Source organism: Urocitellus parryii, chromosome 5 (genome assembly GCF_045843805.1).
Source record: "Urocitellus parryii isolate mUroPar1 chromosome 5, mUroPar1.hap1, whole genome shotgun sequence".
In the NCBI taxonomy this organism is placed as follows: Eukaryota; Metazoa; Chordata; class Mammalia; order Rodentia; family Sciuridae; genus Urocitellus; species Urocitellus parryii.
In genome coordinates, this window is record NC_135535.1 from 48,029,159 (window position 1) to 48,056,267 (window position 27,109).

Genomic DNA, 27,109 nt, shown 5'->3' on the forward strand with positions numbered 1-27,109 from the left:
AAAAAAAGAAAGAAAACAATAAATGATTTTCAGCTGTTGCTTGCTGCAAAGTAACTTAGTAACAATTTATTGTTTGGGTAATTTCTAGACAATTTCCTCAAAACCCACCTCTGTTACCAAACAGAATTTTATAAATTTTTCCAACTACTGCTTATTTCTCTCACTTATCATATAAACATTTTACATATCATTGTCAGCCACAAAGCTCTATTTTTTTTTTTAATTTTTTGGTTGTTGATGGACCTTTATTTTATTCATTTATTTATATGTGGTGCTGAGAGTCGAACCCAGGGCTTCACACAAGGCAAGTGCTCTACCACTAAGCCACAACCCCAGCCCAATAAAGCTCTATTTCTGAAATAGTTCAGCTCCTGTTCTTTCCAAATCCACTGTTATTTCTATCACTCATATCCTAAAATAATCTTTCTAACCTCAAGCTAATGTTCAAGGATTTGTTCTTTCCCCCTACTTTCTATAGAGAAGAGCTACTTCCTCCCAAGAAGAGCCTCTTCTTAGTTGAAGTGTCAAACTGGTAAGATCAAAATTAATTTGTTTCTAATACGGGGTATATCAGGTATTATCAGGTACACTTTCTGTATTCTTTTACAATTTACAGGCCTGCATATGTTCAAATACATTCCATCAAATTAAAATGAAACTTAGTTATTTCAGAGTAAAATGTTAGTGCATACAAGCCTTCTGAAGACTAAAATAAGGTTCCATGAGAAAATTTTCAGCTCTTAAAATTTTTAAAACTATCACTAAAGACATCCTTCATTTCAAGAATACATACCAGGGCTGGGGAAATAGCTCAGTGGGTTGAGTGTCTGCCTCACATGCAAAGCACAAAGTCCTGGATTTAATCCACACACCAAAAAAAGAATACATACCAATTCAGTGACAAGTGGACGGACACTTCCCATGTAAGAAGCTAGCTGTCGTTGTTTTAAGGTATGGAGAGTATTTTCCCTGAAAGAAAAAAAAAATATTTTTAAAGAGGCCATTTAAAATAGGCCTACTTCTTTTGGTACTGGGGATTGAACTCAGGGGTACTCGACCACTAAGCCACATGCCTACCCCTATTTTGTATTTTTTTTAGAGACAGGATCTCACTGAGTTGCTTAGTGCCTTGATTTGCTGAGGCTGGCTTTGACCTCACGGATCCTCCTCCCTCAGCTTCCTGAGCCACTGGGATTACAAGTGTGCGTCAGCTTAAAATAGGCTATATCTAAAAAAAAAAAAAAATCAAATCAAGTCAAAGTAATAAGACTATAAACCGGGGCTGGGGATGTGGCTCAAGCGGTAGCGCACTCGCCTGGCATGTGTGCGGCCCGGGTTCGATCCTCAGCACCACATACAAACAAAGATGTTGTGTCCGCCAAGTACTGAAAAATAAATATTAAAAAAATTCTCTCTCTCTCTCTTTAAAAAAAAAAAAAAGACTATAAACCTAGGGGAAAAATGTGCAAGAGGCAGTTTGACTCAGATGACTAATGATGTTGAACACTTTTTCATTCACCTGTTTTTTTGTTTTCCTTTTTTTTTTTTTTTGTCACTGGGAGATTGATGCTTTACTACCAGGCCACATTCCTAGCCTTTTTTTATGTTTTATTTTGAGTCAGTTATCACTAAGTTGTTTAGAGCCTCACTTAGTTGCTGAAGCTGGCCTTGTGAACTCGTGATCCTCCAGGCTCAGCCTCCCAAATTGCTAGGATTATAGGTGTGTGTCAACATACCCAGCACTGACCTGTTTTTATGAGGTGCTTTTTACATTTCTGCCCTTTTTACTGGATTATCATTTTTATTTTTTTTAAATGGGGCTGGGGATTGATCCAGGGCCTTATGCATGCAAGGCAAGCACTCTACCAATTGAGCTATATCCCCAGCCTGGGGTTATCCTTTTTAATAGGGTTGTATTCTTCTGTTTCTACTAGTCTGTGTCTTGTTCCCACTTATTTTCTTAATGGTGTCTTTAAGTGAGATTCTTTAACTTTGATGAAGTCATTTTTTCTCTCTGATAACTGCTTTCTGTGACATAGAAAACATTTGCCTGTCCTCAAGTCACAAAGATATCTTCTTATGTTTCTATTTAAAGCATATGGGTTTAGTTTCTACATTTAGGATGATGATGCATTTTACATTAATTGTTGGATATAATTCGAGGAAACTTTTTTACAGATGTTTTTCTGCAGTTTGTTGAAAAGAGATTCCATTCCCACTGGATTGCTTTGATGCTTTAGTTAAAACCAAATTATCACTGGGTATGGTGGTGCATATAATCCCAACTATTCAGGAAGCTGGGGTAGGAGGATTACAAGTCTGAGGACAGCCTGGGGGAATTTAGCAAGATCCCGTCTCAGAAAAATAAAAAAAAAAAAACTCATTAGTAGAATGCTCCTAAGTTCAATTTCCAGTATTACAAACAAACAAACAAACAAAACCAAACACATAAGTGGGGATCTATATCACTGATCATTTTTTAGAAAAGACTAGCTCATGAAAAAGTCGCAAAAATCTTATCAGGAAAATTTAATCAAGAAAATTTTTTTTTTCCTGAAAATGAAACTTTCTCCTCCTTTCAGAAAAATCACTACTCAGGATTTAATTTTTAACAAACACTGAGTAGTTCTAATTTCCTAGTTAAGCAGAGAAAAGAGCTATAGACTCTATATAAACATATTACTGAATTCAAGGGCAATCTAAATATTTTTAAGTACTAAAATAAATTGTTCTTTTAACCTAGGGGTGTTTTTGGCTTCAAGGTGCTATAATAATTTAGAAGCACTGAAGGATGTGGGGAAATTTTTAATAAACAAAATATAAGTGGAAACATAGCAGAAGTGTCTTCCTGATGATCAAAATATGATTATTTTTAAAAAGCAGCAAGATGATTATTTGAACACATAAGTTGGATCATGTCATTCTTTTATTCTCAAGGTCTTCCATTACATTTAGAATAAAGCCTAAAATCTTTATATTGGCCTAAGTGTAAGTCTCATCTGAGCTGGCTCGCTCCAATCTCATTTCCTTTTCTGTTCACAGTGGCCTAACTGTGCAAATACTTTTCCTTTTCAGGATCTTTGAGGTTTCTATTCTACCTCAGAACATTTGTCATGCCAACTTTTTGCACAACTTGCCTCCTTTCTTTTCTTTCTTCTTATCTTATTTTTTTGGTGATACTGGGGATTGAATCCAGAGCCCCATGTATCCTAGGCAAGTACTCTATCACTGAGCTATATTCCCCCGCCTTTTTTTTTTTTTTTTTTTGTGGCAGGATCTCATTAAATTGCCCAGGCTGGCCTCACACTTGTGATCCTTCTTTCTCAGCCTCCCAAGTAACTGGGACTCACCGGCATGTACCAATGCTCCCAGTCTCCTTTATTCCTTTAAAAGTCTCTTACTATCTTTTTTGTTTCTTCCCCAGGGGTGGTGGAGGTACTGGCGATTGAACCCAGGAATGCTTTACCACTCAGTTACATTTAAGGCTGGCCTCAAAACTTGCAAAACTCCTGCATTAGTCTCCCAAATCACTAGGATTACAGGTATGTGCTATTGTGCTCACCTCTTACTATCTTTCACATTAGTAAACCTTTCCCTGACCACCTCTTCCACTCATTGCCATCCTCTATTAATTAACTAATTTACTTTTCTCCCAAAGTTCTTAACTCTCCAACAGGACATATATTTATTTGCTGTTTAACTCTCTTAAACAATTATAAACTGCATAAAGACAGAGCTTTATCTGTTTTGCTCACAATTTAAACCAAGTAAAAACTGAATAAACATTTACTGAAAGATAAGTAAACAAAATAAACATTAAGTGAATTCAGGAACAAAAGCTCAGTGACTTACCAATATACTGATTTTGCATAAAACTCAATATTATCAGAAAAATCTCCAATTTCATCTTTGGCAATACTCTCCAACCAATCTACCACCAGCTAAGAAAAAAAATATTAGTAATAATTATAAAATCTGGTGTTTCATTTGTAGTGGAACTCCTACCCTTCATTTAAGTAATTTCTGATTTTAAAAATGTCAAGTAACAATTTTTCCAAACACTATTCTACTTCTTTAAGACAAACAAATATTTTGAGAAAAGAATAAAATATTCCATAGGAACAATACAGTTTTTTAACAGGCTATTCCTGGAAACAGGATTGTTATTTTATGCAAAACACTGTCATTTAAAAATTAAAGAACAACTTTCCAAATTTCTTTGAGTTACCAATAAAAGAATCAAGTAGAAAGAAAAGGTTTTACATTTTAAAAACTTCAGTTTTAAATTGTATGTCATTTAAATTTTCTCTATTTCTTTAGAAACAAAATTTAAAATTTCTAGACATACCTGACTTTGTCGAACAAGTGAATCTCTCTGAAATAAAGCTTCCACAACTGTTTTCTCACTGGCATTAATAGCCTATTACAAGTACATAAAAAAAGAAAAGAAGATGCTGTAAGAATATTATTTCAACAGAAAAATAAAAGCCAACCAGAAGTAAGTATATTTAATACCCACACGTCTTACTATATAGTCAATATGCAAATTCATCTTTTTTTTTTTTCTTTTTGGTAGTGCTAGGGATTGAATGCAGAGCCTTGCATGTACTAGGTAATCACTCAACCACAGAACTACACACCCAGTCCTGTATATTCATCTTTGAAAAATATCTATAAATTTCAACCTGATTAGATTAATTTGTAGCTGCTCTTGCCTGATATTTCAATTTATTACAATCAGAATGTAAAAGTTCTATTTCCCCAATGTGTTGCTTCAGTGAAAAATAAGCAAAATAAAATAGTTAAAAAAAATGAACTTTAAAAATCTTTTCATTAACATGGCAGAAGATAGTAAGTAGTAAAACCTAAATGTAATCCAAGGCTTTTAAGACTGACTTGAAGGGTTAATAACAAGAATCAACAAATGGGACTTACTTAAACTAAAAAGTTTTTTCTCAGCAAGAGAAACAATAAGAGGGGTAAATAGGGAGCCTACATCATGGGAACAAATTTTTACTCCTCACACTTCAGATAGAGCCCTAATATTCAGAGTATACAAAAAACTCAAAATATTAAACAATAAGATAACAAATAACCCAATCAACAAATGGGCCAAGGACCTGAACAGACACTTCTCAGAGGAGGACATACAATCAATCAACAAGTACATGAAAAAATGTTCACCATCTCTAGCAGTCAGAGAAATGCAAATCAAAACCACCCTAAGATACCATCTCACTCCAGTAAGATTGGCAGCCATTAGGAAGTCAAACAACAACAAGTGCTGGCGAGGATGTGGGGAAAAGGGTACTCTTCTACATTGCTGGTGGGACTGCAAATTTGGAAAGCAGTATGGAGATTCCTGGGAAAGCTGGGAATGGAACCATCATTTGACCCAGCTATTGCCCTTCTCGGACTATTCCCTGAAGACCTTAAAAGAGCGTACTACAGGGATACTGCCACATCGACGTTCATAGCAGCGCAATTCACAATAGCTAGACTGTGGAACCAACCCAGATGCCCTTCAATAGATGAATGGATAAAAAAAAATGTGGCATTTATACACCATGGAGTATTACGCAGCACTAAAAAATGACAAAATCATGGAGTTTGCAGGGAAATGGATGGCATTAGAGCAGATTATGCTAAGTGAAGCTAGCCAATCCCTAAAAAACAAATGCCAAATGTCTTCTTTGATATAATGAGAGCAACTAAGAACAGAGCAGGGAGGAAGAGCAGAAGGAAAAGATTAACATTAAACAGAGACATGAGGTGGGAGGGAAAGGGAGAGAAAAGGGAAATTGCATGGAAATGGAAGGAGACCCTCATTGTTATACAAAATTACATATAAGACGTTGTGAGGAGAATGGAAAAAAAAAAAACAAGGAGACAAATGAATTACAGTAGATGGGGTAGAGAGAGAAGATGGGAGGGGAGGGGAGGGGGGATAGTAGAGGATAGGAAAGGTAGCAGAATACAACAGTTACTAATATGGCATTATGTAAAAATGTGGATGTTAACCGATGTGATTCTGCAATCTGTATTTGGGGTAAAAATGGGAGTTCATAACCCACTTGAATCTAATGTATGAAATATGATATGTCAAGAGCTTTGTAATGTTTTGAACAACCAATAAAAAAAAAAGAAAGAAAAAAAAAAGACTGACTTGAAATGACAACATTATAGAAATAGAAGCAAAGTAACCATAAACAGTATATGAAAAGGATAATATATTGTGACTAGTTCAAGCATGAGTCATATCTATTAATCTATTTTATTTATGGGTTAAAAGAGAAAAGCTGGGCTGGGGTTGTGGTTCAGAGGAAGAGCACTCGCCTAACCTGCATGAGGCACTGGGTAGGTTCCATACTCAGCACCACATAAAAATAAAATAAAGGTATTGTGACCACCTACAACTAAAAAAAAAAAAGTAAATGTTAAATAAAAAGAGAAAAGCTATATTAACTTCTATTTTTTTTTTTAAACAGTTCTGGCCACTAAACCCAAGGCCTCACATGTGGTAGGCAACCAATCCACCACTGAACTGTATCTTCAGCCTACATGAACTTATTGATTAATGCCAAAATATCATTTGATTAAAAAACAAAACAAAACAAAACTTCAAGTTGGACATGGTGGCAAATGCCTGTAATCCCAGCTTCTAAGAAGGCTGAGGCATGAGAATCCTAAGTCCCAGGCTGGGTAACTTAGTGAGAATCTGTCTCAAAATAAAAGGAGGGCTGAGGTTGTGACTCAGCAGTACAGCGCTCGCCTAGCATGTGTGAGGCCCTGAGTTTGATCCTCAGCACCACATAAAAATAAGTAAATAAAATAAAGATTAAAAAAATAAAAATAAAAAGGGATAGGGGTATAGCTCAGTGGGAGGGCGCCTGACTAGAAAGTACAAGGCCCTGGATTCAATGCCTAGCAACACACAAACATGCAAACAATTCACAAATTAGAAGAATAGTGTAACTATCTGATTAAAACCTCTAGCAAGTACTATTTCTAACTGTAAAGTGAGACACTTCCTTTAAAATGCAGCAGACTAAAAGAAGAATCTCTATTATTCAACTTTACCTAAAAAATTCTAGCTACCACAATAAAATCAGAAAAAGAACTATATACTGGGGCTGGGGATGTGGCTCAAGCGGTAGCGCGCTCGCCTGGCATGCGTGCGGCCCGGGTTCGATCCTCAGCACCACATACCAACAAAGTTGTTGTGTCCGCCGAGAACTAAAAAATAAATATTAAAAATTCTCTCTCTCTCTCTCCTCTCTCTCTCTTAAAAAAAAAAAAAGAACTATATACTAATAAATATGGGAAAAAGAATCAAAGCCATTATTATGTATAGATAATAGAATTGCCTACTTGGAAAAATCAAATCCAAGGGTTGTGGCTCATTAGTAGAGCACTTGCCTAGCACATTCGAGGCCCTGGGTTCAATCCTCAGCACCACATAAAAACAAACAAACTAAAGGTATTGTGTATAACTGAAAAATAAATATAAAAACAGTCACTAGGAAATTATGAGAACTAATAAGTGAGTTCAATGAGTATGCAAATATAAGTACCTTCCTTAAATGTGTATGTTACTTTTTTGGTATTTGTGGAATAAATAATTAAGAGATTGGAAAGATACTAAAAATATTTTAGGTTAAAATGCAGACTAATAGACATAGATAGTTTAGTTATTTATTTTAAAAATACATATTATTCTCTTTTCCTTATATACTTCAAACATTAATTACTTTTTTTTTTTTTTTTTTGCGGGGGTAGCGGTAGGGGAGTGTACTGGGGATTGAACTCAGGGGCATTCTGCCACTCAGCCCCATCCCTAGCCCTAGCCCTATTTTGTATTTTATTAAGAGACAGGGTCTGATGGTCTCACTGAATTGCTTAGCACCTCGATTTTGCTGAGGCTGGTTTTGAACTTGAGATCCTCCTACCTCAGTCTCTGGAGCTGCTGGGATTATTGGTGTGCACCACTGTGCTAGGCTCAATTACTTTTGAAATCAAAAGATAAATAATTAAACCCTCAGAAGGCATCTGGTCTCAGGCTGGAGATGTGGTTCAGTGGTAGCGCGCTCGCCTGGCATTCGTCCGGCCCGGGTTCGATCCTCAGCACCACATACAAACAAAGATGTTGTGTCTGCCAATAACTAAAAAATATTAAAATTCTCTCTCTCTCTCTCTCTCTCTCTCTCTCTCCCTCTCTCTTAAAAAAAAAAAAAAAAAAAAAGAAGGCATCTGGTCTCAATGTTTTGTTTTTGAGATGGGTTCTCACTAAACTGTTGCTTATGCTAGTCTGAACTCATGGGCTCAACTGATCCTCCTGCCTCAGCCCTGAGTGCTGGATACAGGCATGTTTTTTTAAGACTTCAAAGAACAAATAATTTTACATTCTTCAACAGGATACAAAAAAAGATAGAAGATTTCTGAACATGTTCTGGAGAGGCAGCAGGACTCTAGACACCAAAAGGATGATAATGTTACCAAAAAGAAAGAAAGGAAGAAACCATACTTAGGGAAGTCCTAAATCAAATGTTAGCTAACAGAATTTATTAGTATATTTAGGAATACAATATGACTGACAGCTTACCCTGAGATAATCTGATATTAGTGAAACTATTATTACAAGTTATTGCACTAATAAAGTAAAGCAAGTATCTATAGAAGCTAAAACAAAACAAAACAAAAAAAACATTTGACTGCATTCAATACCCATTCCGTCTTAGTAAATTAGGAGGAAAAAATATTCTTAATCTGTGGTGAGCCATCAAATGTAAGGATGAAACAGAAACATTCTTTTCAGGAACAAGAAAAGAATGTCTGCTATTAGTGATATAATTTCATGTTGTATGGGGATATAGCTCAGTGGTAAAGGCCCTCAGGTTCAATCCCCAGTACCAACAACAAAAAAAATAAATAGAGAGCCAGCGGGCATGGTGGCACACACCTATTAATCCCAGCGGCTCCGAGGTTCAGGCAGGAGGATCACCAGTTCAAAGCTAGCCTTAGCAAAAGTAAGGCACTAAGCAACTTAGTGAGACCCTGTCTCTAAATAAAATATAAAACAGGGCTGGGGATATGGCTTAGTGGTCGAGTGCCCCTGAGTTCAATCCCTGGTACCTGGCACCCCCAAAACCAAAAAAAAGAAAGAGGGATAATGACTATAAAGGAGTAAGGGAAACTTAGTATTTGTAGATGATTACTAAAGACATAGAGTATCCAATAAAATCAAAAGGAAAAACTATTAGAGATGGTAAGAGAGCTCAGAAAGATGGCAAATAAGAATGCTACACATAAATCAGTAACTTTCCATTTGACAGTAATAACTAATTAGAAAATATAAGAGAATCCATTTATAGTAGGATTCATAGAGAACTTTATAGAGAAGACCACAAGACCTATATGAAAGATCTGAATGGAAAGAGATACCATTTTACAAATGGGAACACTCAATATGGTAAAGATAACATTTTTCCCCAAATTAATCTACAAATTCACTATTATTTCAATAAATATACCATTGAAGATTTTTTAAAAATGGGAAGTATAAAGTTTGTCAAGGGAAATATTATGCAAAATATAGCCAAAACTGTACTTATAAATGGGAGAGGGGACTTATCCTACCCAGATATTAAAATTTCTTGAGTTAATCATTTTGTATAGTACTGGCTTTCAAATGAATCAATCAATTCAAAAACTTCCATGTATAAATATGATTGGGTATATTATAAAGTTAGCATTACAAATCAGTGAAGAAAGGTTGGCTTGTCGGGATAAATGAATATTTACTTGAAAAAAGTTAAATTTCTCGCCTACTTTATAGATAAACTCAGACTGGATAAATTCAAGAACTTATTATGTTGGGCTGGGGATGTGGCTCAAGTGGTAGCGTGCTCGCCTGGCATGCATGCGGCCCAGGTTCGATCCTCAGCACCACATACAAACAAAGATGTTGTGTCTGCCAAAAAATAAATATTAAAAAATTCTCTCTCTCTCTCCAAAACAAACAAACAAAAACCCAACTTATTATGTAAGCTTTTGACTTTTTTTAAAAAGTTAAATTTAGGAGGAAACAGTGAATTTTTTTTTTTAATGAGGTACTGGAGATTGAATCCAGAGTGCTCAACTCACCCAGGGGTGCTTTACTTATAAATAAATAAACATACAAACAAATAAATAATTAGCCAGATGTGGTGGAACATACTTGTAATCCCAGTGGTTGAGGCTCCAGAGGCTGAGGCAGGAGGATTGCAAGTTCAAAGCCAGCCTTAGCAACTTATTGAGGTCCTGAGCAACTCAGCAAGACCCTGTCTCTAACTAAATTACAAAAAAGGGCCGGGTTGTAGCTCAGTGGTTAAGCATTCCTAGATTCACCAAAAATAAATAAATAAATAAAGTGAAACAGGAAAGGCCTTCCTTATGCGACACAAGATAATGCTTACAAAGGGAAAACATAAGACATGTGATCAGATGAAAATGGAAAAGAACTCATAGAGTTAGAAAACAAGTAACAGAAAAATATTGCTAACATGTATAAAAAAAGGATTAGTAAGAAAATAAATAATAGGGAAATAAGCCAAGGATATGAATGCAAATTCATAAATACGTATGGTGTGAATGAAAAAACATGACATTTCACTAGTGACTAAGGATTTACAAATTAAAATGAGATATTTTCCCAGCTGGGAATATCAAATGATTGCTAATATGTCACCAGAATAAACATTTTCATAAACTATTAACGAAGAATAAGAACTGGCATATTAAGTAATGACAATCTCAAATTTTGGCCCAAGGAATGTACTTCTGGAAATATAGGACTACTATAGCAAAAATACTGGAAACATCCTAAATCTGTCCAGCAGGAAATGTATGCTTATGGCATCTTTATATTCTGATTTACCATGAAAAAATAAGGTAAACCTATATGAACTGACACAATAATTAAGAAATATAACTCAAAAATACTCAGTATAATAAATAAATGAAATTATACTGTATGTTAAAAAAACAACTTATATGCGAGAAAATGTGTATGTAAAAAGTTGCACAGAAAAATATCTGGTAGGATACAAACCAAATTGGTATGCTGAATAGTCAGGAGGATAAAGAAGGACTTTTACCTATAGTCTGTAATGTAAATCAGGATTTGATCATTTTACCAAGTTGTAATCTTTTATGTACTTGTATAATTTTTTAAATGCAGAAATTCATGATGGAGTATTGAAATATCACATCTTATGACTAAAAAACATTTTAATTTTTAAGCATCTATAAAGGAAAAAAACTAATATAAAACTTACAGCAATTGCAAACATATTTTCATCTTCTAATGAAGACTGTATTCTGTCCCTAAGGAAAAAATAACACAAAATGAAAAGGTCTTAATTTTACATGAATGAATGTATGAACTCACCTTTTAAGCTATTGCATGTGAACACATGCATTCTGTCACCAACAAATGAGTTTCCAATTTACTTAATCACTAAACTTTGAATACAAGACAAGAGTAGTAAATGCCTGTTGAATTTGACACCTGGACAAAACTGGTGTTTACTAAAAATATACACTACAAAAAGGTCTCTAATGACTACCTGCTAATGCATATACCTTTTCTATATGGAAAAATAAGAGTAATATGATTTTCTTTATTTTCTCATCAGCATGGAAAGCAACAGTAAAAAGCCAAAACCACTGAGCATGAGATAGAAAACTTGATTAACTTTTTTCAAACTTCCATTATATAAAGTATACTTTCAGTTCTTTTTCTAAATCTATCTTCATCTAAGTATTGCTCTATTTTTAGCACTTTCCTTAAATCTTTATACATAACCAATTTTTTTTAGTCACCAGCTTTATGATCTGAAAGCCCTTTCTTTTCTTGTAATTCACCCGACAACTATATTAGAAATGATAAGCCTCAAAAATGGCAAAATTTATTTCCAAACTCATCTTACTCTAACTTACAAATTAATTTTCCTATTGGTTTGTTACCTTATGTTCATTTCATTTATAGTCTATACAATTTTACCTATACAAAGAAGCTAGCAGCCTCCATGTGACCATCTCCTGTTGAAGAAGCCACAGCATACTGGCTGTTTTTGAAAACTTTTGCAGTCCAGGGGTTGCTCGGCTCACTATTTTACTCAGTATATTCACCTGAATTAAAACCACAAAATTTAAAGAGGTTAATTTTCTAAAATTTTGAGTTTTTAAGTAACTTTGAGTTCTTTAAGTACACAATGTTAAATGTATATATACATTATAAACCTTTCCTATTCTACATTTTTTTTTTGGGGGGGGGGCATACTGAGGATTGAACCCAGGGGCACTCTACCACTGAGCCAAATCCTAGTTCATTTTATTTTTTACTTTGAGACAGTGTCTAAGATGCTGAGGCTGGCCTTAAATGTGCAATCCTCCTGACTCAGCCTCCCAAGTCGCTGGAATTGAAGGCACATACCAAGCATGAGGTCTAACCTATTTCTGTCTTTCTGAATTGAACATAATATAACATTCCCACTAGAAATGACCCAAATTTAGGGCAAGGCATATTTATGTGAGTATATACATATGAGTTTAACATACTTTTATAGCCAGGCATGGTTGTGCGTGCCTGTAATTCTAGCAACTCAAGAAGCTGAAGCAGAGGATCACAATTTGGAGGCTAGCCTTAGCAATTTAGCAAGACCCTGTCACAAAATAAAAAATTTTTAAAAACCACTGGAAATGTAGTTCAGTGACATACTGCCCCTGGGTTCAACTCCCAGTACAGGGGTGGTAGGGATTAATTAACTTTAGATTTCAGATTCAACAGCAGCAGCCAAGGTACATTTTTAAAACTTCAATTGTTTTCTTGTTGTTGAATATTGAATTCTCTGTACATTTTTTATTTTCTTTAAGCAGATTTCTTTTGTTCCTCCAAAGAAATCTTATTATGGGCCTTCAATATATAAAAAGCAGAGATGCTCTGGCTGACCACCCTATCTCTCCTGCCACTGCACCCCTAAAGCATTTGTTTGTTTGTTTGTTTGTTTGTGTTACTGAGGATTGAATCAAGGGCTCTTGTGCTGAGGTTTATCCCCATCTCTTTTTAAAATTTTATTTTGACACAGGGTCTTGCTAAATTTTCCAGGTTGTCTTTGATCCTCCTGCCTGAGCCTCCAAAGTATGCCTACTTTTATGCCTCAATGCATGACCCACAGCACCTGGCTCCTAAGACATTTCTTTTAAAATTAGTATGGAAAGTAACAGGTTCATACTGTTCAATAAAACTGAAAGTCCAGAAATTTGACCTTGATGCAGTAAAATTAGTTTACCTGACTACCACAAATATTTTCATACTCTTCCACAAGGTCAAAAACTGTAGTTGAAGAGTGCTTCAAAAACGACTGCAGGAAATCAGAAAACATACTCATGGATGCTAAAACACATTAAAAAGAAAACAAAGAAAAAGGACATACTTTAGGTAATTCTATTTGAAAACACAAACAATAATTTCTTTTCACTGCTGTTTATTTATTTGGTGGTGCTAGGATCCAACCCAGGGCCTTCTACATGCTAGGCAAGTACTCTTCCACTCAGCTACATCCTAGTCCTAAAACATTTTAATCAGTAAAATATACATTACAAATTTGCACTTAGCAAAAAAATATACATTAGAAATGCCCATCCTGTATTTCTCAAGCCCCTGGCAACCATCATTCTATTCTGTGAAGTCTGACTACTCTAAGTACTTCTTTTAAGTATAATAATACAATATTTGTCTTTAAATATATATATATATATATAAATATAAATATATACATAAATATATATATATATATATATATTGGTTATTGATAGATCTTTATTTAATTTATTTATATGCAGTGCTGAGAATCAAACCCAATGCCTTGCACATGCTACCACTAAGCCACAACCCCAGCCCCAATATTTGTCTTTTTGAAACTGACTTATTGCACTTAGCATAACATCCTCAAGGTTCATCCATGCTGTAATACATGTCAGAATGTCTTTCATTTTTAGTTGAATACTATTCTATTTTATGTAAGTACTATATTTTATTCTTCCATTCATCTAAAAATGGATACTAGGTACTATGAATATTATTATTATTTTTAGTTTTTTGAGGAATTGCCAAACTGTTTTCCAGAGGCTGTACCATTTTACATTCACACCAATACAATAGTACACGAGAGTTTTGATTTCTCTATACTTGTCAATAGTTGTTATTTTATGGTTTCAATTTACATTTCTATAATGATTAAGTAATTGGTGTGCACCACTGTGCCGCCTAGATTTGCCTATTTTTTTTTAACCAAATTAATGTTTTATTGTTAAGTTTTGGGAGTTTTATATATGTATACATTTTAGATACGAACTCCTTATCAGATATATATTTAAAATATTTTTTCATTATATCCTAGCTGCTTTTCGCTCTATTGATTATATCTTTTGATACATGAAAGATTAAACTTTTGATATAGTCCAGTTTATTTTTCTTTTGTTACGTGTAAGTCTTTTAAGATTCCAAAGATGTAGTAGTTATTAGTCTTTTCTGTGTTATTGACAATCATTACAAAAAAAACAGTATATGGTTCAAATTTTAGAACACCTGAATTGTATTTTAAGTTTTCCATATCAAAGTAGCTAAGAGTTGATACTGGACACTAATATGTTCTACTCAGGGGAAATACATACACTTTAGTATAGTATTGTACAATATTTAAGGTATTGCCTTTAAAATGGAATTCTTCTATTTTATAGACTAAGGAGAAAGTATTTTTAAGTCACTCTATACCTGGGTACATATTACTAGCAAATGCTACAAGAAAATAGTGGTTACCGAAGTATTAAGAGCAGGGCTCTGAAATCTAACTGCTTAGTTTCAAATCCAGTTGCCATTCCTTCCTAGCCAGGTGATCTTAAGCAAGCTAATTTAACCCCTGTGAGTAGCAGTTTCCTTTCCTCTAAAATGGGAATGATTACCTCTTTAATAGACTATGGAAAGGACCATGGTATTATATAAGATAATGCTTACTGGTAAGCACATTGACTAGCACTCATCTATGAGTGCTAGCTTATGATGCTAAAGTAATGAAAAACCTACATAACAATGTTATACATAGAAGGAAAACTATGTAAAAACATGGGAGGAAAATGGCCACCTGTAAGCCAAGGAGAGAAATCTTAAAAGAAAGTAACCCCTGCCAATATCTTTAACTTCTAGTCTTCAGTATTTTGGGAAAAAAAAAATTTTTATGGCACTCCCCCCAACCAAAAAAGTATTTAATAATGTTCAGGAACAGGAGATAGTTTCCTTGACCTTTGTAAAGTGAAAAGCTACTTTGTCACAAAACTTAAAAGCCATTTTACCAGCTTCTCCAGGATCATCTTCACGTAACATAACGGCACTGAGATTTACATCCTCTGTTACATTGTGCGGCTCTGTGTTTGTGAAGAGCCCTAAACGCTGTGATGAGAATGCAGCTGCCCAATTACTGTCATCCAGATTAGTTACCTTGAAAAGCAATGGAGCTATTGTTATTAGGTGAATAAATATTTTAATACTAAATAAAGTTAAAAAATACTGAAACCTTACATATATGATTTTCATTTTTAAAAAGATAGCCAACAGGGTTTTAAAATTGTTTTTTCCAATGTATTATTTCATGCCTTTAAAAAAAGTCAATGAAGGGGCTGGGGTTGTGGCTCAGAGGTAGAGCACTCGCCTAGTATGAGGCACTGGGTTTGATCCTCAGCACCACATAAAAATAAAATAAAAAATATTTAAAAAAAAGCCAATGAAGATTACACTTTGTAAAATTTATGCTCTTATTAGTAGGTAAAATAAAGTCCTACATGTAAGTTCACCTCAATTTTTTACTTTTGGGGACCTGTACAGGACAAATAATGCATTTTCTGTAACAAATTAATAGTAATTAAAAAAAAAAAAAGATGAGGAACTACACATTAGAAAACTTAAAGATACATAAATGTCTAATGTGTTCACCTTGTCTGGATTCTGATTTAAACAAAACAACAAAAATTTTGATAGAACAGGAACTTCAAGCACTTACTGAAATATGTACTATAATGTCTACAGTCATTATATATATATTATGCTCCATAAACAATACATAAATGACCGTGTTGTACAAAATCATATCACCCAGTGACACTCTAGCATCTTAGTTTGATATGTACACTCTATGATCATGACAACAAAATTACCCAACACTGCATTTCTCAGAAAGCATCCTTGTCATTAAGCAATAGTGATATAAAATGGATGTCTGAAATGATAACGAATTACTGTGTTAGTTACATGTGTTAACAGTAATATATGCAAAAAAAAGTATCCTTATATCTCAGAGACAGAAACTGAAGTATCTATGTATGAAAAGGCTATATCTGGAAATTCTGATGTAGAGGAAATGCAAGAAAGTACTTTGGTCTACAATCAAATCTTCGCAGTAGACATATGGTAAAAATATTAAAGCAAATAATTTTATTTTATTTAATTCAGAGAAATCTATACCCAGTACTATCTCTCATGACTGACATACAAATTGAGAAAAATCAGGAAAATACCCCTACTATAAAAGAGAAAAAATTTTACTATTAATCTTATAGATCTGAAGCAGTACACTGATAAAAAGTCTTTTTCTTTTGCTTAAATACAAAAGCAGGCAATTTATTCATGTTTTTAAGTGAAACAAAACAAAACAAAAATTGAAAAAGAAAACACTGTCAAAATAAATAAGTTTCATAAGGACAGTATATTTTTTTTTATCCTTTCTTTTTTCCTTTGTAGTGCCAGGGAGGACAAACTCAAAACCTCGTGCAGGCTAAGCACACATTCTTCCACTGAGCTATATTTCCAGCCCCAATGCTATAATAAATATTAAAGATGGGTTTGGGGCTGAGAGTGTAGTTCATTGGTAGAGTGCCTGGTTATCATGCATGAGGTCCTAAGTTTGATCCCTACCACCACACTGAAAAATAAATAAATAAATAAATAAATAAATAGAATGATGGATTTTACCTTCAATAAGGAGAGGTTTAACAGGCAAAACTACTCTTCAGAATACACTTAGACAATTTCACGTGAAAATAAAAATCTCTGTGCCTGACCAGGTATGGTGGCACTTGCCTATAATACTAGCAACTTGGGAGGCTGAGGAAGGAGGATTGCAAGTTCAAGTCCAGCCTTAGCAACTCAGTGAGACCCTGTCTCAAAATAAAAAATAAAAAGGTCTGGAAATGTGGCTCAATAGTTAAACACCCTGGGTCCAATCCTGGTACAAAAAAAAAAAAAAAAAAAAAAAAAAATTCTGGCTGTTTAATAAAGCACAAAGCCAAAGATAGAACCATTTTTATCTTGTTTTTGGAACTAAATGTGCCATAATACTCTTCTACTCCAACAAAAACCTTCTGTTTCCTTCTTCTTGGCAACACTTTCTTTTTAAAAAATAGGATATTTTTAATACCTAGGTGAAGCCATTCTGCATCAGTTTATATAACATCTCTTCTCCTATTTTCAATACTATAACATTATAAGTTCTAAAGAGCCATCCATCCCATCTGATTTTTCAAAGGTTTTCTATTTTACCCCTTGAGTACAAAATACAAATTTAGTCAAATTCTCCTTATACTCTCACAACATAGATCACTTCTGTGACTGAATGTTTGTGGGGTTTTTCCTGGCCTCAGCCTTGTGAGTAGCTGGGATTATAAGAATGTGCCAGTGTACCCAGTCAGCACTAATTTTATACATACCATGGACAGATTTCCCAAGAATCCTGAAGACTGTGTAAGCCGGGGAGACCTCCCTCCTGTTCCAAGAATGGAGGAAACATCTGGATGCCTTAGAAAATTTCGATTTGGTGGAGTAACTACAAACAAGAAGTTAATAAAAAGAACCCAAGTTATGGGAGTAGTGGTCATCAAAACAAAGCAAGCAAACAGTAAAGAATAGTTTTCCAATTTTCAATTATTTGGATCCTAGCCAAATAAATACTTTAAATACTAACACATCTATAAAGATTTAACTTACTAAGATACTAAGTCTATCAGGAAAAATTTTATACAGTGGAGATGCTTTCATTATACTGTAACTGCTCAGTTAAAAATCCTTCATATTCCAATTTTATAAAGCATACTGAGGCAGCACAGTATAAGAGGGTGTGTGCTTTAAACAGATTAATGTTTTAATCTTTGTTCCATTACATATGGAATTTATTACTCATTTTAAATTCTCTATCACTTCTAGTGATAGTTGTAAAATAGAGATAACACTGTCATAGTTACTGTGTATTTATGTGAAGAACAATGTTTTATTCATAGTAAGAGTTCAACAAATAACTATAATCATTATTATTCGTGCTTATATGATTAAAATCAAATGTTTATTATGTGCACAATAAATGATATTTGCTATTTTAACTATTGTTATTATTAAATGCTTTAAAACAAAAACAATCTTACAAGGCTGTCGAAATGAACTGGGAGTTCGTGGGATAATTTGGTTTCTTGGTGTAGTATTTCCAAAATTTTCATCTTGAGAAGCCCGGACTTCAGGAAGAGTTAAGAAAAGTTTGCCATGTGGAGAAAAGATCATTAACCATAAGAATTAACCATAGCTTTACCACATAAAATGTATAAATAAATTTTTCAAGAACATGTATTTTGTGGCTACCTTTTTTTTAAATCCAAGTTATAAGTAACTAATTTCCCCTGTCATTCAAATTCTATATCTTAGATTATATATCGATCTTAAGAGTTTGCAGCCAAAATTTCAAATTAAAAAAAGAAATTCTAACTATAACATAGCAGTAAAATAGAACATTTTATCAAGGAAACATAAATATTAATCTCATTGAATTTTAGTGAGAGCATTATGTTGACCAAATAAAATATCTATGGAGTGAACAAAACTAACTTCTACAGTATTTTATTATAGATAATGTTTAATACCTCTCATAAAAAGAAAATCCTACAACATTGATTCAAAACATGCTGCAACTGTATACCGATCCTTAAAATGCAAAGGATACTTAAGGCTCTTTTTTGTGCACTCTGTTTCCGAGCAGTCCGTGTCACCTCTGCCTCTCGGATCACAGGGGATGACATCTCCGCAAAGCCACTCCTAAAACAGTATAATTAAATTCTTTTAATATAGTATTTGCTGCCAGGTGTAGGGGCACATTCCTATAATCCCAGCCACTCTGGAGGCTGAGGCAGGAGATTCCCAAGTTTGAGACCAGCTTCAGCAATTTAGCAAGACCCTCTCACAAAATAAAAAAATAAATAAAAAGGGCTGGAGATGTGGCTCAGTGGGAGGCTGAGACAGGAGGACTGTGGGTTTGGGTTCAAAGCCAACCTCAGAAACAGGGAGGCACTAAGCAACTCAGGGAGACCCTGTCTTTAAATAAAACACACACACACACACACACAAAATAGGACTGGGAATGTGGCTCAGTGGTTGAGTGCCCCTGAGTTCAATCCATGGTATCAAAATAAATAAATAATTTAAAATCCTCTCCTTCTCCAAATCCTTATTCTTTATAGTCTTAACTAAAAAAAGACTTTGAGTTTATAGCACTCAGTATATTACTTTGTCCTATTTCAACACTGGAATATATAACATTGTTTTATATAATTGCTTCATGAAAGTAAATCTTTCTTCCCCTGGTGGATCAAGAAGTTACTTTAATTGAAGAAATCTCTCTCTTTTGGGGGGTGATTACTGGGGACTACACTCTAAAACTCACATATGCTAGGCAAGCGCTCTATCACTGAACTATATAACTCTAGCCCCTTTACTTTTATTTTGAGACAGGGTCTCGCTAAATTGCCCATGTGGTCTCCAATTTGTGTCATCCTGCCTCAGCCTCCAAGTAGCTGGGATTACAGGTATACATACACCACAGAGCCTGGCTTCAAGTTTTGGGTCTTAACAATGCACCATTATTATTCAAAAACCGCTAGATAATTACTTTCTTTGAGAAGTTTCCTAATACTTCCCGTGTCAGAGAGACTTACTGGCTCCTTCATTTCTTTTACCATAGTGCAGTACAAAACACCATTTTCACTGCTACACGATAAATTCCCTGAAGGTAAGAATCTTGAAACTTTGAGGCTACTAGCATAATCATCAGGTCATTAGAAGGCACTCTATCTCATGCTGACTTTAAAAATACTTTTTTTTTTTTTGTAGTTTAGATGGACAGAATGCCTTTACTTTATTTATTTATTTTTTTAATGTGGTGCTGAGTATCGAACCCAGTGCCTCACTTATACTAGGCAAGCGCTCTTACACTAAGCACAGCCCCAGCCTCTGCTGGAACACTTTTTAATCATAAGGTCTAGGCTGAGATCTCAGTACTGTCACTGACTGGCTTTGTGATCTCGGGCTGATCACTTAGCATTCCCACTGCCCAGCTACCACATACCCCGCCCACCTCACGAGTGAACACAGTTGTGAGAAAGCGCCAAAAAGAACGCAGAGTAGCGGTAGAAATATAAGATTATCTTTATTGGTGTCCCTTGCTCCGCCCAAGCCAGGCTGCCTGTCCTTCATCAATTGCCAAATCTCCAGGCCCAGGAAAAGAGTCCTGTAAGCAGCCACCCGGACCTCCCGGCTTCCTCTGGAAGCCTGGTTTTATTTATTTCGTTCCGCTAACAGGCAAGAGGGACAAGACTTTGGGTCCAGTCGTCACCATCAGGACTGACCTGTCCATGGCTACTGTCTTCTGCACTCAGAAACTTGCAAACGGAGCTCCAGTTTAAACACCGCGTTTCAGCCTTCCCGCTCTCCGGAAGCAAACCCTTTGACCCGGAAGCGCTCCCTAACTAACCCAGCCTGAAAGAAAAAGGTGTGGGACAGAAGAAACAAAGTTCCTACCTGACGCATGCGCGATTCCCACCAACAGTAGCAGGTCCGTGGGCGCAGGCGCGAAGTTTGCCAATGCGTGTCTCTGCGTAGCTGGGCCGGGGCGGGCCGCGGGCGGGATTTATTCCGGACGCTGGACTGCAGCTTTGCCTGACCCTGGCTTGTGGGAGTGGTTCACACCTTGGGGTGTTCTTGGGAAACATGAAATATACTGATGGTCTGGAAGAATGTCTAAGTCATTTTCCTGATATTCTTCGGCAGAAAGAACTTGGACTTGGAATTTAGACATGAGAGGTCTGTCCCACACTTCAAAGGTCCCTGTTTCAGAGCACTCGCCTCTGAATTGTGGTACAACCCCAATGCACAGTTTTAAAAATTGTTTTCCACAGTTGTTGTTTGTTTCTTACCTGGTATTTTTCCTCATTGAAAATAGGATCGCTTATCTTAAAACGTCTAAAAGCAAGCATAGAAGAAAGTGCTGTCTAGGCAGAAAGTAGTATATTCTGGTCCTGAAGGAATCAGTCAATATTTTCTTTTTCTTTTCTTTCTTTTTTTCTTTTTTTTTGGCCCAATTTGAAAGCAGTGACAGTTTATTAACTGACCAGATTACAAAAATAATGGTAGGTTTCTATCTATTAATAGTTAATCTAATAAACCTGATGTTATAGTGTCGTTGTAATTGTTAAATAAAAATTATAGGATGCCTTTGTTTTGGACTAAACTCCTGCATTGGGCTCCGACAGACCAAACTCATCAAAACAGAGTCACTCCTACTAAAGTTCCATCTCACTAGAACCAAAACTAAATGATCTAATTTTCAAAGAAATCAGGACAAAGAGAGAATCAAATTTTCCAAATAGGACACTTTCAATCTGCATGATAATTACCTTCCTTCTGCTTTAATCCTTACCAAAATAGTAACCTGAAATTTTTTGGTTGTTTTGAATAACAAGTTATTTTTCTATTGTTTTGTCTCCCTGGCCCTTTTACCCAAGGAAAATAACTTTGAGATGCTCAATCCATTTTTCTTTTTTTTTTTTTCTTTCCTGCTTTCTTCAACCCTTTTCTGTCTGTAAAGCCAACCTCTTCTGCTCAGCTCACTGGAACACTTATCCCATCTTACAGTGTTGCCTGATTCTAGAATCACAACACCAATTAAGATCTTTAATCTGAATTTATTGTAATTTTGTCTTTTAATAAATCATCTTTACTTTCTACAAAATAGGTACTCTTTTTTTTTTTCATTCTACCTCATGGAGAAGATCATTTGAAGGGTCACAAGAAGTTGGCTTGAGTTTGCTAACAGTATATAGATATCATGAATTAGATCCTTCAGTCAGATGATGCCATATTTATCAAGAGATCTAGCAGTCAAAGAGTTATGAAGATAACTCTTTGCCATAATCACACCAGTAGATCAATTCATTTACAGATTTTAGGTTTTGGTACCTCCATGCAAGATATGGTTCCAGAATCCTTGGAATGTTAACTGAAGTCTTGTTGAGTTTAATAAAGGTGTCACTGAAGAGCTAATGAAAATGAAGAAACTGCAATACCTTTCAGATCTTTGGGCTCTCACTACTAAAACCTTGGTACATAGAAGTTTGCCAGTTTTACTTGCTATCCTAGCCATTGAATCTCAGTTCTGTACTTCTATATTCCTTGTGATGGAAGATAGCTTTTCATGTATGGCTTTCTCCTTGCTTTTCAAAGCATGTTTCTGGCAAATTTCTTTTTCAGATATTTGATCAAGAGCAGCTTTGCAAAATTCCTTTGCTTTTTCTTTGGTCCAGCAGGAACCTTTTTTCTTTCTTCAGAAACCTCCTTGGTTTCAGTGGGAAAAGAGGAAATCAGTCATATTTTGCCTTATACATTTACATTCTGTTCTAATTTAGGAAAACAGTGTTCTTAGAAAGGCCTCTTCATACCTTATGCACTACGAGGCAACAAGACATTTTGAAAGAAACACAGCTTTGGGGGTGACCTAGGTTCAATCCCACTATGCATGTGCAGATCCTTCATCTGAAGAATGGAGATAAAGAATTCTTTTATTACAGAATTGTGAGGATTTAAAATGAGAGATCACATGAGTACTGTACAAAGTAAATCATCAAAATATTTTCTCCCCTTTTAATAGCCTTCTTGAAGAATCATGCCATGTTGTTCTCTTATTTTCCTCATTAATTTTTCTGTACAAAGTACACTTGTTTTTATGGGAAGTGAAGTGTGGTCCTAATGAGTTTTGTCAGGCCTTGCAAATGTATTCAGAGTACAATCCAGTAGTTTAGGTTCTTGCCATGTGTCCCTCAGCTATTGAATTCCAATGTGTTTTATACATAAGTACTTGAAGTGTGCTTAGTGATTGACAAGAAGGTACAAAATAAGAGCAGTTTGGGGCAAAGGATTAATCCTATATTCAGTCATGTGCAAAGAGAGACAAATTGTTAGTGCCCTGTAATTCACCTTTGATACTAGTAGGCATGAACACCATAATATTCTAAAATATTTCATGATACATTCATTTGATTACTTTAAAATTATGTGGAATAAATCCCTTCTGTGGTGTATATTGTATGCATCCTAGCTTTATGTTTAGGGTCCCTGGCTGTAATCACAGAAATTCACCATGCCTAAAGAGAATTTGCTGAAGTTATCAAGAGGTAATGGACTTGTTAAGAATTTGAGAAAAGGCCTGGAGAAGCACATCTCCTTGGGAGCTGAAGAACAGGAAGCAGCCAAACCATTAACACTCAAACCTGAACCTTCTGACCTGGAGTACCCTTCACTTCCTCACCTCCAATAGTCAAGGATAGTGTGTGTGTGTGTGTGTGTGTGTGTGTGTGTGTGTGTGTGTATGTATTTGTATATGTGTGTGTATGTATTTGTGAGTATGTGTGCATATATGTCCATATATGTATATAAACACATTTTTCTCACAGTACTGGGGGATAGAACCCAGGGGCACTGTACAACTGAGCTATAAACCAAGACCTTTTCTATTTTGAGATAGGATTTCATAAATTTCCCAGGCCAGCCTTGAACTTGTGACTTCATGCCTCAGCCTGGGATTACAGGAGTGTGACACTACGCCCAGCAGGTATCATATATTATGACATTTCACCCCTGAAGACTTCAGCATGTATCTCCTGTTAAATATAATATATCATTGTTTTGGATTGAGCTACTTCACTAAGCCCCAACAGACTGGACCAAACAAGAATGGAGTGATTCATGCTAGAGTCCACATAATCAAAATGAACTTTAACTTTAAAACAGGAAAATTTTCCAAAAATTCAAAGTTTTGCAGTCAGAAGGGGCCCAGTCTACTTAAGACATCATGATAAGGAAGTCCCCTTTTAGGAAGTAACCCTTTAAAGGAAGTAATTTTGAACCTATCAATCACTTTCCCCCTTTTATTTCTACTTTCTTCAACCCCTTTCTACCTATGAATTCAACTTCTGCTCAACTCATTGAGGCACCCTTGAAATTTTTATTTTTTGAGGCTTCCCTTATTGTGTAGATGAGATGCTTCCCAATTCATAGATTTCTTTTTTTTTAAAGAGAGAGTGTGAGAGAATTTTAATATTTATTTTTTAGTTATCAGCAGACACAACATCTTTGTTTGTATGTGGTGCTGAGGATTGAACCCGGGCTGCACGCATGCCAGGCGAGCCCTCTACCGCTTGAGCCACATCCCCAGCTCTCATAGATTTCTAACAAAAGTCAATTATATCTTTAAAACTCATGTTGAAATTTTGTTGACATTTCTATGACAAGTACTAGACGTAGTGTCACATTCCTGTAATCCCAGGCTGAGGCAAGAAGTCACAAGTTCTCCTTCCTAGTCATACTGAATAGAACATTTATTTATTATTGATAGAATATTATAATTAACAAATGCAAATTCCCCCAGGGGATGTTCTGATAAATGTCCTTTGTAACTGTCCCTCTCAGATATAGGACCCAGTATAAGACCATGCATTTTGTTGTCATGTTGCTTTGTTCTGTTTGATACAGAATAAGCCTCCTAGACTGTGTGTGTGAGTGTGTGTGTGTATGTGTGTGTGTGTGTGTGTGTGTGTGTGTGTGTGTTGCTGGGGATCAACCTAGGGCCTTGGGCATGCTAAGCAAGTACTCTACTACTGAGACACATCCCCAATCCTATTGAAATTTCCAAGAAATTCAGATGAATTTGCAGAATGTCCCTGTTTCAGGTCAGGTTGGGCAACTTGGGGAGACCCTGTCACCAAGAAAACAAAAAGGCTTGGGTTGTGTTAGAATGTTCAGTGTTAGAATGCCTCTGGGTTCAATCCCTAGTACCAGCAGAGAGAGGGAAAAAAATCCCACAAACAAAAAAGAATCACCCATGGGGGAAAGTGTTGAGGAGTGGTATTATATCTTGTGCAAATATGTAACAAATCCCATCATTATGTACAACTGTAATGCATCAATAAAAAATGTGGAAAAATAAACTCAATAATCAGAAAAGAATCACTCAGCTAAATACAGTTAACTTATAGCATTAATATAATATTGTTTTATGCCACTGCATTTTTTGGTGGCTTTTTATGTAGTGATAGATTATTGGAACAAGTGAGATTATATTATATACTTTTGCATAATCTATTTGATTAACAGTCTTTTCATATAAAATCATTAATCTACATCATTGGCAATTTAGTCAAATAGTTTGAGAAAACATTTCTTTTTGTTTCCATTTTCATTTCCAATATGGCATAATGCAGTCTGACTTCAGCCTTTAATGCTAAATGAAAATTGTTCTAAACAAAGTTACCAATGAGCTCTTCACCAGTAAAAGTTTATTACTATTTTTTCATTTCACATAATCTCTGGAACATTGGACACCATTGACAATTATCTTCCTCACTACTTTTCTCCCCCATTTGGCGTGATTTTATTGGAGGACTAGGAGAAGCTAATCTCAGTGTGCTCTAGAAATCTATCTTTCGCTTAAATAATAGATCTGTTCCTCAGTTCTAACTTAAGCCCTTGTTTCTTCAACTCTGCACTATCCTTAGGCTTCAAACTACCAATTATCTCCTAATAAATCCCCCAGTCTGTTGTCTAGCCCATACCTTGACTTCATATTCTAAACTCATACATCCAGTGGCTTACTGGACCCACCGGATACAAGGCATAGAAATTTAACATGTTCCAACTCTAAACCAGGTCTGTCTCTTCCTTTGATCCCCACCAAATAACACAATGACAACCCTACTTTTGTGTTTGTGTGTGTGTGTGTGTGTGTGTGTGTGTGTGTGTGAGTGTGTATGCATGCATGCATGCAGGTGTGTTACTGAGGATTGAATCCAGGGGCTCATGCAAACATAGACAAGTGCTCTACCACTGAGCTGCTTCTCCAGCCATTATTTTTTTTTTCTTTTGAGATAGGGTTTCACTAAGTTGCCAAGGCTGGTCTTGTGAATTTGCAAGTCTCCTGCCTCAATTTCCTGAGTAGCTAAGATTACAGCTATGCACCACCGTGCTCGGCTCTCCTGTATTTTTTTTTTTATCTTGGCAAATGGTCACATCCAGTTACAGAGCCAAAAATCTGAAATTTCATCTCAATAGGGCTGCAATTCCAGGAAGGCAGAGGGTTTTTTTTGTTGTTGTTTGGTGCTATGTCCCTCTAAATATTTTTCAAGTGAATGATTCTCCTGTCATCCTCCATAGCCACTTTATCACCTAATCTAAATGTTTTGCATTTCCATTGCTACTTCTTAGTACTAACTCATCTCTTCACTGTTTTAGGACTAGACCCCTTTCTTCATACTGCTAAGAGAATAATATAAAGATGCAAATCTGATCATCACATTTTTCAGTTTCCTTCAGATCTCAATTTTAACTCTAAGCTACTTGACTCAGTCTCAGGATTTGATTTATCTTTCTGGCATCATCTTTCCATTATTGCTGCCTCAAATTCCATATACAGCTATGTTCAACTATATTCATTCTGTGGCCATCTGGCATATTTTCCCACTCCTACCAAGCAGAGACTGAGGGAATAAACCAATGCCCACATCATAGACTGCAGTCCATACAGTCGTTAAAACAGTGTTGAGGAGGGGGGAGGTTGTAAAAATTTGAAAATGTTTGCTTTACTATAAATGAGGGAATCATATTGGCATCTTATGTATACCAGTATGCTCTGAAACAATATAAAATGAATTAAATAAG

The 27,109-nt window shown here is 35.5% G+C and overlaps 1 protein-coding gene across 1 annotated transcript in view; it reads right to left on the reverse strand.

Moving 5' to 3' along the window:
• Nup107 (nucleoporin 107) overlaps positions 1-20,837 on the reverse strand; it is a 45,571-nt gene extending 24,734 nt beyond the window's left edge. The window contains exons 1-11 of the mRNA XM_026386635.2: positions 20,752-20,837; positions 19,074-19,165; positions 18,505-18,591; positions 17,797-17,912; positions 15,391-15,535; positions 13,332-13,435; positions 12,044-12,171; positions 11,316-11,364; positions 4,349-4,420; positions 3,853-3,941; positions 891-969 (exon numbers count right to left, since the gene is read on the reverse strand). Of these exons, the coding sequence (XP_026242420.2) occupies positions 891-969; positions 3,853-3,941; positions 4,349-4,420; positions 11,316-11,364; positions 12,044-12,171; positions 13,332-13,435; positions 15,391-15,535; positions 17,797-17,912; positions 18,505-18,591; positions 19,074-19,165; positions 20,752-20,759 (969 nt within the window). The 5' untranslated portion in view covers positions 20,760-20,837. The remainder of the gene's footprint in view (positions 1-890; positions 970-3,852; positions 3,942-4,348; positions 4,421-11,315; positions 11,365-12,043; positions 12,172-13,331; positions 13,436-15,390; positions 15,536-17,796; positions 17,913-18,504; positions 18,592-19,073; positions 19,166-20,751) is intronic.
• Between the last annotated feature and the right edge of the window lie 6,272 nt (positions 20,838-27,109).